The following is a 15,801-nucleotide window of genomic DNA, read 5'->3' on the forward strand; positions in this document are numbered from 1 at the left end:
GTTTAAAATCGCATTGTAATAAAACATGTCGTAAAATATCTAAAATCGACAATATTCTTTAATTTGGTATATTTCCGTTTCCTCTTTGTACCGTGACCAATAACGTCTCCTTTTTTAATTACGCGATAAATTGTCGTTTTTGATGTCTTAATTAATTCGCTAATCCACTTCCTAATTTCTTTATCACATTGTTCAGTATTTTCTATTTTCAAACATTCATAACCCTGTGTTTTTATTTCACTTGTCAATTGCTCGTCCAGTCTTGACAAATTTAATTCTTTATCGTTAAAAGTGTGTGCACAGCAAATTTGAGAGAAATTTGTTACTGGATCATGCACCATATCGACACTATTTTTATTTACTTCTATTTTGATTCCTGGTTGTTGGAGTCCTCTTCAATTTTAATAGTAGCATCACAAGTAGCTAACAATTTTAAAAGGTCAGCATCACACGTGGGAGCTTGCAAACAAATTCTGTTTCTCACTTCTGTATTTTTAATATCATACTCGACCAGACTGAGTATTATGTTCCAAGGAAAATCTGGATAAAACCGTTTGATGGATGAGAGTTTCACATTTCCATACTCTACTAACGACACGAACTTATCACTTGTAATTTCGAGGCAAGCACATATTCGAGTAGCTGATGTACCTCGCTCTGGAAATGCCACCTCTCTGCGAAAAGAAACCCAATCTCTAACAATCGGTTTCCAGTGTTGAAAGAAACAGGCAGCTCCTCCTCTGAGAACGTAACCAGCCTTCAAAACAATCATGGTGTCGGACATTCCAAACTCCTGTTGAATTTTGGTGATGTCATCCATCCATTCCACCATCGTAAACGGTGTGTCATCACTCATCACTCATCAGGATCATAACTTGTCAACCGAATTTGCGATGATGCTGCCGCCACAACTTCGGGTATGTGATTGGATGCAATGGTCTGAATTTGCGCCTGCATACTTGTTGAAGCTGACTGCAGCGCCGCCTGGGATTGAATCGCTTGGACGTTGGCGGCGTTGGCCATTGTTGACAAAATTTGCATGATTTGATTTTGAAAGTGAATATTACTTTCCTGCTTAATTTTGTACATTTCCATCATTTTAGTGTCTACTGACTCACTAACTCTCCCTACACCAATAGATGGACTAGTAGTACGTTCAGCACCTTCACTTTGTTTATGGTCGTCAGCCATTGTTCTCGACACATTTTAGTTTTCACACAAAAAATAAAGCACTTTTAGGTCCTTTTCTCCTGTCCTAAAGACACTAGGAGGAATCCCACTTCTGATGTTAGCTTTTTAGGTAAAAAGCGAGATATAATGAAACACAATTAACGCAATAATTTTAGTTTATTGCATACGAATACTGATTCACATCTTAATACAGCAAAATAGGCTTGCCAACTGACTCATATTGCAAGCTTAGCTAAAACGGTCCGCGATATGTTTACCATATCTGCACGATTAGGCGGTTTCAGATGACACAAGCGAACACATATAATATTTATTTTAATAACTATTACCCTTTACTGGTTACGATATAAACAAATAATAATATCAACTAATAAATAATAATACGTATTATACCAACAACATATCATGTCAAGCACTGCTCTGCACTGCACTGGCAAAGTCAAGTGAACCTGCTTGGCATCAAGCCACAACATAGCATATAAAAAATTATTTACGACCTAGTGGATCAATCCAGGTTTGCTTTGACGACCAGCGCACCGCCGTCGATTCACGGAAATGCTATTCGAGTATAAATTACGAGACAGATCATGGCCAAAGCATAGGAAGAAATTTCAGGAGAAGTGCAGACGGTCCTGTGCTTTAAGATTCACAGGTTCCAATTGAAATCGTAACAACTATAACAGTAATGTGTTTGTGTGTCTTCATTGTTAAATTACATATACAGGTGCGACTAGTTAAATAAGTAAAAAAAAACTTTTGTTTTTATGACAGAATTTGAGAAAACAAAATTATATATGCTAAGGTCAAAGGTAGACTCCTTATAAATATAACCACCATCAAAGGTTATATCCTGCACAGAATAAACTATATTAACACAGCCTGATAGCAAAAATTATTTTTCATCTAAACAAAAAAAATTAATACATAAAATAATGCTAATTTATTCTTATAATTTTAAAATTATAACAAATACGTCAAAAATTTTTAAACATCAGTATTCAAAACTAGTTGATTGGATGTCCGTAAATTATCTAATTAAGTTAGAATATGTACTCATTGTTAAGTTTTGGAAAGGATCCCATATTTGTCTCTTAGAAATAGAGTTTTAACACCCACAACTTCATAAAAACTTTTATATTGAAAACTGAGCCTAAAAATTCATATAAAACATGAATTTTTACTATTATTGAATGAAATATTAACTTATTTTTAATATTAACTAGGTACTTACAAGGCTAGGCTTGAATGGAGGATCCAATTTTCTACTTAATACATCATCCCAGTTGATATGCTTAAAGAACTGATGCTGTTTAACAGCTTTAGCATCTTCTGGTGCTGCACCTAATCTCGAAGACACTTGCCGCTTCAACAATTTCCTTACTAAGTCCCTTGCATCCGCAGTCAAATAAGGAGGAAGATTCAATTTTCCTTTTAGAATTTTTTCTATTGTCTTTTTTCTGTTCTCTGCAGTAAACGGGGGCTAAAACGTAATGGTTACTTTCCTCTCTATTTATAATCACCAGTTACTTACAGCTCCTGTTAACATATCATACATAAGAGCACCTAAAGACCACCAATCCACTTCTTTGCCATGTCCGTGTCTAGTTAAAATTTCTGGGGCCCTATCAACATTGAATTATATACAGGTTGTCTCAGGTATTACTGACATCCGTGCAAAAGGTACAGTCAAAATACATGAGATTTACACAAATATATCCGATATAAAAGAGTTCACCATTTCCGAGATACAGGGTGTCAAAGATTTCAAAAAATTTTTTATATTTTTTATTTACTTGGAAACCCTTCCTGATAAAACAACAATAATTCTGGGTTGTAATGGGATATCTTTGGCCTATTCAGTATAATTAAATAGTACGCCACTGACAATTACACAACAGTGTTAAAATAATTTTTGAAAGGTATAATAGTTGTTTGTCATCAGTCAGAAAATATACTGAAGCATAATAGGCCTTATTGTGCACAAACTACAAAAACCAGATATTTTAAATGAACAATTACTTAATTACGACACATTTTAAAGAAAATATCAAAGATTATTGTTCAAAATAATCAAAACTTAAAGTACTTTACGTTTTTTTATAATCAAGTCAGTGGCGTACTATTTTTATTGTAAATAAGTGTGTCACAGGGTTTCTACGCCACTAGTGATAATGAGAATATTTAAACATCCTGAATAGTTAGACCAAAAATATCCTATTACAACCTAGAATTATTGTTGTTTTATTACAAAAGGTTTCCAAGTGAATAAAAAATAAAATAAAAATTTCGAAATCTTTCACACCCTGTGTCTCGAAAACTTTTAGATATAGATATATTTGAGTAAATCTCATTTATTTTGACTGTAGAATCACTCCCTGCAAAGATGCGAGTAATACCTGTAACACCCTGTATAACACAAAAAAAATGCTAAGGTAAACTTGTTTTCAAAGGGTTAAGCTCTAAAACCCAGTTATCAAAGTGGTTAACAGTTGTTTATTTATCAACTGAATTTAAAGCGGAAAAATATAAATGCCGGTATTTTTATTTTAAAACTTACATATATTCGATAGTCCCGCAAAATGTGTGAGTCAGAATACCTTCTCTAATATGTTCCTTACACAAACCAAAATCTGTAAGTTTAACGTGGCCTTGTGCGTCTAATAATATATTTTCTGGTTTCAAATCCCTGTATATAATTCCTTGACCATGCAAATGTTCCAATGCCAAAATTATTTCAGATAAATAAAAACTGAAACGGGTAAAATTACATTCACTGGAAATGTAACATAAAGAAATATGTTTACCATGCTGTATCTTCTAAAAATATCCCTTCTCTTTCTAAATGCATAAACAGTTCGCCTCCACTTAAATATTCTAATATTAAGTACAATTTTCCCCCTGTTTGGAAGGCGTATATTAAATCTACGATAAAGGGGTGCTGCAAAAACAAATTGTGTTGATAGAGATATTGTATGCCTACGTAAAAAAATCAAAATGCATTTTGTATATTATATTACAATAAACACAAATATTGACATCATTTAAAATATTGAAATAAGTAAAATAATCTGCAAAGTGCTTGTAATGGATAAAACCAATGTCATAAAGATGATGGAATGAAATGAAAATAGATTGATGAAGAAGTAAACAAGTCAAAGAAACCTTGAATATATAGAATAAGAGAGTTTCTTATAAGCTGTTTTACATTAACAATTTATTGATGAATAAATTGACGAAGTTCTTCATGAATTAATTCACAAATTTATTGGTAAGCAGTGTGGTTTTACACTGCTACAGACTTTGTCAAGTTATTTGACGTATGAATCAGTTCTACCAATGAATCAAAGAAGCAAATAAATTTCAAAAATGTCACCTTGCCACTCATAATTGTAGATACAACAGCGGTACCGTTCTGACACATATTATATAAATATTAGTTTTTGTAAGTAACAAATCAGTAAAAACAATGCAAAACTAGCATGACACCACACAATTATTTGCATGTTCCAATAACATAACCTCATTACTGATCTGAGGCTGGAAATCTGTTGGGTTGGTACTTCCAAACTTCACAAAGAAATTGACGAAAATTAGAACATGCTCTAATTCGTCAAGAATTTGATGAATAAATTCATGAAGTTATTTGACAGCAGATTTGGTGCATTACACTTGTCCAATTTCTTGATAAAGCGACTTCATGAATAATTAATTGATTAATAAATTGTAACAGCTATTAAAAGTCTTCATTGCCCACGTTTAAATGAGCTATAACTTGTGAAATCTAGTAGGCTTTTTCATTACATTTATTATATTTGTTCTCCATTGTCACAAACTAACAGCCTTTTCAACTTATTTGCACTTTTGAAATCAGTGTGCTCTGAGTACCTATATCTTTGTTGTGTACTATCAGTTCGAATGATAGAAGATGGAAACATTCTCATTGAGCAGAGTGCAAAAGTTAAAAATGCTGTGACAAATCTATCGCTAACATATGTCATTAAATCTGAAGGCATCAAATGACAATGCCAAGAATTAGGAATAACTATATTCTTTCTTCTGTATACTCAAAGTCAGGAAATATTTTTTAATTTATGATTGAGGCACAAACACCTTTTACTACTATTTGTATCAGTATACACTAAAAAAAAAATTACTATAATTTGTACTTAACACTACACAGTCAATTTTTGCACAGATGGAGAAATAAGTTAATTAATTACTTACAGTTTTGGAAAATGAAAATGTCCTTCAACAAATGAAGAAATTTCTTCAACTAGAAGAAAACTTATACCTTTTATGATGAATATAAATGAATAAGTCCGACTTCAGCTCCTAATTCTATAGGAAACTTTTTATTTGAAAAATAAATTCATTTTTTTTCTATATATTAGGTAGATATTTATTTCCACAAAACTCTAACGACACTAATATGTAAATCTTTATTGAAATTTGCGTTTTCCTGTGTTTTTCTCCAAAATTTGAAAAATACGTAGCTTGCAGCACCTACATTAGTAAATGTCAACTTGAATCAAACTGTAGTGTTGTTTTCTGAACAATTTGTTTTCTGATCAATGTCATTATCTCTATTATTAATTTAGATATACAGTAGTTAAATTAAGCATACATCGCCAGTGAAATATGAAATATATCAAGACATTACTGAGAAATAAACCGATTAAAAAAAAAAATGGATCAACCAAAGCATATTAGCTGTTCAAAAGAAAGTAAATTTCGAAATTTAATACAGAGAAACTATACAAACTTTAAGGGAACATGTTCAAGTAAAAATAAGCAAATATTTTTGAATATTTCAAGAATAAAGCCTTTGCAAAACTTATCACAGTACATGCAAGATTTGTATTTAAAAAAAATAACTACTTACATTTCTATTACCAGTATAGATATTAGGAAGTCAATTGCTTGAAGCATAACTTTTCAATAATGATTTTTTTATCTCTGCACGCTGATGGAATACAATGATGAAAAATAAACATATATATTTTTTTGCATTTTAGAGTGAACTGAATATTAACAACTGGATTTTGTTTTTGTTTTATAAAGATGATTATTTTTTTATTAACCTGTTAATATTAGTAAAGAAGTATCTAGATATGGATAGGAGTAATATACAAAAACATGTAGACTAATAATGTTAATACTATTTTAACAATAACAAATTATTAAAAAAAAAAATAAATAAATGTGGAAGAAAATTAATCGACGCCAGAGGTGATTTTTTAAATTTCCACCGTTAGTTCGAAACATGTTTTTTTCTTAACACTTTTGCTTCTTTTTTCTGAACAATATTTCCATGAAGTTTCAGTATTTCCCCATGGAACATACTGTATATTCACAATAAATAAAACGAACTCTGCGTTTTGAGGAAGTTTTACCATCAAGTAGTTAAAATTTATGTATTGTTTGGTTAGCTAGTGTTTAAGGGATAAGACCACTGTATAATTTTCAGAAAATCTATTTTTATTAACCTAAAAGATGCTTTGCACCTTCAGAGTAAGGGAAAAGAAGATTTATGCCCAAATTTTTTTTTTTTGACATTCCGAGCTCTTTGCCAAGCGTGTCATACTGCTCCGAATCAACTACATACCTGCGGCATATAGATACTTGCAGGAAGGGTACAGCCTAATGACTTACCTTTTGATTTCTAATTTCTCTAATACTACTAACAGAAGTCAATAGAAAGAGTGTGTATGCATTTTCAAATGAAAGTACGTTAGTATAAAGTATATCTCAAAATTTTAAAGGCGTTTTTCTAGAAAAACGATTTTTTAAAGTAGCATGCAGTGTAATTTCAACAATTTTCATTCTATTCATTGCAAATTTTGGTCATATCTTTAAAATAACATTCCAAACAGAAGTACGTACAGGATTTACGATAAGTTGATTTCAACATTTTTTATTGAAAAATTATTGCTCCTTTTTTGTGAAAATTTGAACTTTTTACTTCAAATGCTCGCCAATCACACAAAAATTATTGTTTTCAAAATCCCCCTCGTATTTCTCTATCATTCAAAATTTTTTGTTTTTCTCCATATTCAAATTTGCGTCAGTTACATTCATACATCTCAAAAATGGCTTCAGCAGCATCATTTTGTAGTATTTATAAATATATATATGGTTAGTAACATCCTTGAATATTATTATCCTCTTACTTTTCCTTCCGTCAAATAAAAATCACAAACGTTGCTTTATTTTAGCATTTTACAGTATTAAAGAGTAAGAGTATATAAATTAATTTAACACTTAAAATTATCATTACTTACATATACATCTTTGTATACATATATATTACACAACTTGACTCAATCAATCAAGATATACATTCGATCACATTTTGCCATTTTTCTCAGATGTAATGTGTTTTACAAAAAAAATTAAAGACAAAAAGTTTCTAAATTCAATGGTTTTCCAGCAGACTAATAATTTTTAAGAAATTCAAATATGCAACCAAATTGTTTTGCCTTCAAAGAAAAGGAAGTCCCCAAAAAAGTGTCTTAAGGGGATTCCCCACCAAAAAGCTTTGAACTCTCAGATTTCACATCTCATAAACCCCTGTGTATCAAATTTAGTGATTCTCGTACCACAGGGTTCTGAGATATAAAAAACTATTCTTAGAAGCAGATTTTAGGGGACTGAAACTCCGAAGGGTGGAGCTACTTGGCAAAAATAAAAAATATGGAGCCCCTAAATTTGTCTTAAGAATCTGTGACCAAATTTTGTTGCATTAATTTCTGGATTTGAAAAACTATCTAATTTTTAATATGGTTTAAACCTTTAACAACTCATAATAATTTAGTAGAAATAGAAGCTTCCAATAAAAAAAAATGGCATTATATTATTAGTTAGCTAACAATTTGACATTTAATTATACTTAAATTTGATTTCAGAAGTATATTAAATTTCTCGAGGGGTAATTAGAATTATGGCCTACATGGGATAGGAATTCATGAAGAAATGAGGAATATTCTTGGGGAATTCAGAGGAATTCAAGAGAAAGTCAAAGGAATTCAAGGCGAAGTTAGTCAGGGAAATTCCCATGAGTGGTGAAATTATGGTGTACAAAATTATAAACCCAGTTTACCCCCCAAAATTTGTTATCAAATTCAAAATTCATTGTAGAAGTTCATATGTAACAATTTCTGATATTTTTAAATTCAATTCAATACAATTTAAAATTTTTTGAATTTTCAAAAAATAAGCATGAAACAAAATACCTGTGTGATCCAAGGTACAACAAAAAATAATCCAGGAAGGAATGAATTTGAATACATATTATGCCCATGTAATTAGTTAGAAATGAATATGATATTTCCACATAACGAGATTAAGTAGAAGTAATAATTACCTTGACTTCTTCTAAAATATTGCGCTCTGCTTTAGTGTGTGCAGTATCTTTTTGGTTCCTAACGATTGAGGCCTTACGGAGAACTTTCATGGCAAAGACAGTATTAGCATCTTTACCAGTAATCTTTTTTACCTGAAACACTTTGCCATAACCTCCTTTACCAAGAACTTTTCGCAATTCAAAGTCTTGTGGGCCCGTCTTTTCTTGACCTGGATTAACATTTTGCTCTGTTAATGGCACAGTTTCAATGTCGGCTGACCTACAATTATAAATAAAACAATTGACAATAAAATGTTTATTACAATAACAAAATAAAAGTAAAATGAGGAAAGGGCTTGCAACATGATAAGACCAAAATGTAAAATATGTCAGGTCTATGTATATGAATATTTTTAGAGGATTACTATAGGTACTCCTTATATCTTATATTTTACACCTATCCTATTTGAAAAGAAATGTTATCTTGATTCTACACCTATATTTAGGTAAGTACTAGGTATATGTAAAGGTCAAAAAAGTAAAATTCAACTGGCTAAAATAACTTTTTCATTGATTTATGTTTTTTTTTATTATAAAATTTGGATTAAAATTACTACATAATTTAATTATAATTAGCTATTAAAATCAGTTAAAATTTGTCACAGTGCATTAGAGCTTATTACAACAAGCAACTGAAAGAGCCAGAGTAATATTTGAGTAATACTTTGGTATTTCATTTAGGATTCATCTTGTTTCTGTTAAAATATCCACTACCTAATCTAAATGTTTAAACAGTCAGTAATGATTTCTTATTCTATAAACAATAAATAGTTTAAATAGGCAGAAAAGTTTTTATAATTTTTAATTGCAAAATTTATAAACCATTTCACCTGCCATTTGATATTGCTTGTACATCATCATAGCTTATTTCAAGTTTATTTTAAATGTTTCATATTTATTGCTAACTCCTTTAATACATATAATCCTTTGGTAAATACTTTTATTCTATATTTCAGCCATTATCGATAACAAAACATGTGGATGAAAAGGTATATGTATTGAAGCTCCAATGAATAATTAAATTTTTTAGATATACTGCTTGGAGTTTATGTTAGATATTACTTTAAAATAGCATTAATTCACCTTATAAATATTTGAAATAAAAATAGTATTCACTGAAAAATAAACTTCTGCCCTAAGCTTATTAATCGAATGCAGCTTGGTATCAAGTTCAGCTGTTTTTGCCTCAATGTTAATATTATGCAATTATAGAAAGCCAACCAATGATTTAAAAATTGATGTAAGTAAGCACAACCTTGAGAAGTTTTTCAGATTCCAATAATTAATGGTACCTTGTTATATAAATAACTACACATAGTATCAGGTATGGTGTTGAAGGTATAATGTAAAAACTGGGTTATAATAAATAGTTTCTAATTTACATTTAACATACTTACTCCACAATTTCATTTATATTAGGATTTTGGTCATATTGATCCTGAAAAAAATGAAAAGTATGTTAATGCCATGTATTCAGTGCATGTTAACATTATATATCTAAGGCAGTAGTACAACAAAGAGCATTCAATAAAAATTGATTTAACAACAGGGAAATGTTCCAACTGAGGTTGTTTATATTTCAAGTTCATTAGAGAAAATGTTTTGCAAGAGATGTGACATTGAAATTAAGAGAGATAACGAATTTGTTGAAACTAATACAATGACAAGTAAATCCGTACAATTCAGTACTTACTTAAACCAAAAAGTAAAAACTATTATATTTACCTCTTCAACTTCCAGGGCATCATCTGAATCATCAACTTCTACAGTTTCAACATCGTGCAACTCTATATCAAAAACGCCATTTGCCATGTTTGTAATCCTTAAATTTTCACATCTATAACAGTAAATTTATCACGATAATCACTTTTTGATTAAAAAAATTGCACAAACTGTATATAATCAAATTCTTAGAAATATTGCTAGTAGCACGACGACACCAGAAAATAAGGTTATGTCAAATCCAACACTGCCAACAACAAAGATTGAAAGAACCCTAACTTAAAAACTTGCTAAAACTGAAACTGAATGTCCCTAAGTTTATAATAACGGCAGAGAATCGAGGCCTTTTATTATAAAAGTGGATTTATAAATCATTCAAAAGTAATAAGATTTACGAAGGCAAGAAAGTAATATTAAAATTGTTTACTCTATAAACTTTATCCTGTCAGTTTGATCGATGAGACAACAAAACAAATTGTAGGTCTGTTACCCATGGGCGAAGTTAAGGGGGGGAGGGGCTTGGGGGAGCTAAGCCCCCGCAGAATCCGAATTAGCCCCCCCAAAAACATTATTACACATACACATCAGAACAGAAAATAAAAAACATACTTTTTTGACAAAAAAAATTGTATAATTTAATAACTTCATAACATAACTTGAAACTTATTTCAGTTGAAGCCAAGTCGGCGTCACTGCCCAACAAAAGTCGGAATTGATAAAGAGGTTTTAAAGGCGAAAACGGGACGAAAATATTAGTATATCCGATATTACATATGTTGTCAGAAAAGACACATTTCCAAATTTTAAGGTCAACCGTGGGTCAAGACCGATTCAGTTCTTTAGCACTTGTTAACATTGAAAGTGACATTTCAAAATCCCTGATTCTAGACATATTCTGGAAGAAATTATTTTAATAACTTAAAATGAAATTATTTGACTTTAAAAAAAAAATTTTTTTCATTTACTTTTAATATTTACGGATTGGTAAAAAAATATGCTTACCTTACTTGCATACATACACAAAAATAAAATGAAAAAAATATATACATTTTTTCATATTAGGGCTTTAGCCCCCCCAGATCCGATGACTTAACTTCGCCCATGCTGCTGCCACGGAATTCTTAAATTTAATAAATCAGTACGATAATAAAAATGTTACCTAACAGACATATGGAAATTATCATATTTTGAGTTATTTTGAGTAATTTTAAAATTGATATTGATATGAAAATATAGGTAGTACCTATTATATTTTTCTAAAAATCATATAGGTTTTAGATAAAACTTTCTGTATAGGTACCTATTTCCATACGTTAACTGATCGTTATTCTGGTATTAGATTTCTTGCAAAAGTTTTTTTTTATTAAAGATTCAGATTTGGGGAACGAATTTTTACAGTAAAAATGGCATAACACTTTATATAGGTATATTATTTTGCTTTTTTAAATCTTCTCAAGTTAAATTGTTATGTATGTCCTTATAAAATAAAGCAAAGCACAGTCAATAGGACGATTTAATTTCATTCCGATAAACGCTAAAATAATAAAATACAATTCTAATTTTATGCAGATGAACTTACAACTTCGTAAATAATTCTTATTTCTTGTACAAGTAAGGATAATATTTCTGCTTGTTTTTTTTTTAATTTTTAATGGTTTTCGAATAATTATTATTACAATTTTCTAAACTTCCCCGAAACATATTTTGTGTTAATTATTATTAAAGAATAAAGGCTTTATAAAAAATTAAATCATATAATTAATTACACGAGAACTGTTAAAAATAAAAAAGTACAAGAGGGAAAAAACTTTATGATAAATAAAAACTGAAGTAGGAAGATCTATCGCAAAAATATTACCATATTTACCTACTTATGATTAGAGGTACTTTTCTCATACCAACAACTTTGGATAGAGATAAGTTTAGTTAAATGCTCTTATTGATTTGTAATACCTACCTACCTATTTTTTCTATAAAACCGTCTACAATAAAACTTTTGTTTCCACGATATTTTTTTGTCTGGTCTAACATTTAATAATTATGAGACGTCCAAGATCTACATAAATACTTACAGCTTCATGTTTCAATAAAATTTCAACCTAATTTTTTGAAAATTGTAGGATGCATAAATGTTTAATAAGTTATTGATTAATATCAAGAGGTTGGGGAAAAAAACTTCTGTACTCAGTGTAACCCGGTAAGAAACCCATACACCCCATATATATATTTTTTTTGAACGACGATTTGAATGTTGGTATATGTACATATAGTAACCTTCTAAATGTACCTACTGAATTAATTACGATAATCTAGTTGGTAATTAATGGCCTGCTGTGATTTTCTTTAAATTAAAAAAAAATCACAGGATTTTGTTATTAAAAATTTAGTTATTTTTTTTAAATATTAAGACATTTAAGTAATAAGCGATTCAATTGATTACGTTAAGAGATATGAAAAAGGTGGTCTATGGAAAATACTTATTTAGGTACAGTGGCGCATCCAGAGGACAGCCCACAAACTTTCGAATCGAACCGTAGGCATAGCAGAAAATAAATTTTGAAGTATAAGTTAACAAAATGATACCAGAAATCTGCGTCTTTTTAGTAAGAGTAAAACTACTCATATGGTCTTATGATAAATTATTATATGTATAATGTTAGACACATACTTATTTGAACTTTACCTATTCAAATTGTATGGTCTGGATTGTTATTTTTATTATTATTCTAATATATTTCTTATGTTTTATTATTTCATTTGTCTCTTTCTTTTGGGAAGTGAATTTATTAAACTTATAGGTGCATACTAAAGTATACAGGGTGTCCGCAAATTTCACCGACTGCATATTCACGACAATAAATAAATTCGATCTACGAAGTAGAGATTCTAGTTTTTGAGTTACAGGCCTTCAAAGTTGTCAAAAATAAAACTAATTTAATTAATAACTTCATAACCCTTTTATACCGATCGCGTTAAAAATGGGACACATTTATTTGGACTATTATGGCGATATACAGAATTAGTTAGTGACGATTATTCATTGGAACATTGGTCATATACTTGGACCAACCATTAAAAGTCCGTTGTTGGATGTGTTTTTGGTGCTCTCTAGTTGTGTGCGTGTTTCTACGGTGTTTGGTGCTATTTAAGATTGATTTTTTTTCTACTGCACAGTGGGACACGGTATTGAGACTAGATATTAATTGAAATAATCCCAGAGTGCTTCTGTTGACTCTTAAAATTGCATTTCTCTAGTCTGGTTTATCTACTGTGATATGTTTTATCTTCGCGCGGTGGACGTTTTTCATCAATTTTTGTAAAGACTTTTTATTGGCTGAGGTATAAAACATCCAAAGATTTTTTTTTATTTACTGCATAAATAAGGACTTTTTTGCCTGAATACTATATCCGCATGTAGAAAATTGATTTATCCCTATCAGGGGCGACTCGTTCAACATGACGAGCTGCTCTAGATGTAAAATTAATAAAAATGAAGGATTCGTTGGATGCGAAGCTGCTTGCGATAAGTGGTATCACTACTCCTATATTGGATTGAGTAATGCCGAATTTAATATGCTGACCAAAAATAAGAATTTATTTTATATGTGTAATGACTGTAAACGTAAATGTGATATAGTAGTAAAGTCTAACGTCCAAGATTACAATAGTACTGTCAAGAATTTTAATGAGCGTATTACTGATATCTCTAAAACTGTTCGCAAATCATTGGATTCTCAGATAGCAGGATTTAGCAAATTACTTGATAATCTGAAAGACAATCTTCTCTCTAGTATAAAAGCGGATATTGAACTTATTATAACTGAACATCTAAAAAAGTCTACATCTCAGAGGCCGGAGTGCTGCTCGAATAAATCATATGCTGCTACTGTGGTAAACAACTCTAATGCATCACTACTAGTCACCCCTAGGGCTACGCAGAGTTCTTCAACTACCAAATCAGATATGCTTCAAAACATAGATCCTATATAAGTGCGGAAATAAACCTAACTAAAGTTAAACATACCCGTGATGGTGAATTACTTATAAGTTGTTCTAATGACAAGGAATGTACAAAGTTTAGGGAAGTGGCTGCCAAAAAACTGTCAAATAAATATGTCATTAAGGAAGTTAATACACTTTGTCCTAGATTAAGAATTGTCGGTATATCTGCTAAACTGTCTGATGATGTCCTCTTAAACTATATACTATCTCAAAATAGGGATGTATTTAATGATAATAGTTTATGTAAGATTATATCCAATATACCTTTAAAGAGGAATAGAGGCACGTATAGGAATGTTTTGGAGAAGGGTAAACTGTTTGTGGGCTACGATTATTGCAATGTGTTTGATGCTATTGAGATTCGCCGTTGTTATAAATGCTGCGGATTTCATCATCTATCTAATAAGTGTGTGTCCAGGGTTGTTATACTCGTATGTCCCCATTGTGCTGGTCACCATGCCGTAGCTGACTGTAAATCGGACGTTTTACGTTGCATTAATTGCATTAATTTAAAAAATAGTAATAATGATTTGGATATTGACGTAGATCATGCCTCTTGGGACATTAATTGTCATGTATACAGGGTGTTTCAGTTCGAATGAATCAAACTTTAACAACAAATAGAGCTCAATAAATAATTGAGAATTGCCTTATAAAGCAAGGGTCTAAGTCTCACCGTTTTCACTAAACAGGGCCGTATTGGTTGGTTTTTAAAATCATATTATTTATGAAATCTTTGCTATGCTTATAACAAATTGATTCAAATTGGGTGTGGTGTGAACATTTGCACATGTGCATAATTTACAAATTTTTATAGGTCAGTGGCGTAGGAATGGGTAGTAAAGCGGGATTTTTTACCCCAACTTCTACGCCAATGCCCTAATAAGCATTTGGGGTTCAATTTTAGATTCCTTTGACAATTCGACATAAAAAAGGCATACTTGTTGAAAATCGTTTTACCGAAAATAAATCTACGCCACTGACTGTAAATTGTAAATTTTTCAGTAAATAATGCACATATGTAAATGTTAACACCACACCAAATTTGAAACAATTTGTTATAAGCATAGCAAAGATTTCATAAATCATATAATTTTAAAAGCCAACCAATACCGGCCTGTACAGTGAAAACGGTGAGACTTAGACCCCTGCTTTATAAGGCAATTCTGAATTATTTATTGAGTTCTATTTGTGGTTAAAGTTTGATTCACTTGAATTGAAACACCCTGTAGTGTCACTTTAGAAAAATTTAAAAATAATATTCTGGGTTCGGCGTAGCAATTAGAGTCAAATACTTCAATCTCTTCTAAGTTGTGTTTACAGTGTTATTATCAAAATTGTCGGGGAGTCTGTACCAAAGTGAGTGACGTATTTATGAACACTCTCGCTAGTTTTTTGATGTAATACTTTTGGAGAGGCATGGCTGCATGATGGAATTATAGATTCGGAATTATTTGATCCAAAATTATTTAGTGTTTATCGTC

General features: G+C 30.6%; 1 protein-coding gene across 1 annotated transcript; it reads right to left on the reverse strand.

The window, feature by feature from the left end:
* Positions 1–1,235: 1,235 nt before the first annotated feature.
* On the reverse strand, positions 1,236–10,544 carry LOC108914046 (ribosomal protein S6 kinase beta-1). The gene is made up of 8 exons (XM_018719741.2): positions 10,319–10,544; positions 9,991–10,031; positions 8,555–8,813; positions 3,996–4,129; positions 3,749–3,940; positions 2,723–2,813; positions 2,423–2,671; positions 1,236–1,292 (listed from the first exon to the last, which is right to left on the reverse strand). Exons 1-8 carry the CDS (start codon positions 10,403–10,405, stop codon positions 1,236–1,238), a joined length of 1,110 nt encoding a protein of 369 aa, XP_018575257.2. The 5' UTR covers positions 10,406–10,544.
* Positions 10,545–15,801: the final 5,257 nt, after the last annotated feature.

Source organism: Anoplophora glabripennis, unplaced genomic scaffold (assembly GCF_000390285.2).
Source record: "Anoplophora glabripennis isolate ALB-LARVAE unplaced genomic scaffold, Agla_2.0 scaffold1107, whole genome shotgun sequence".
In the NCBI taxonomy this organism is placed as follows: Eukaryota; Metazoa; Arthropoda; class Insecta; order Coleoptera; family Cerambycidae; genus Anoplophora; species Anoplophora glabripennis.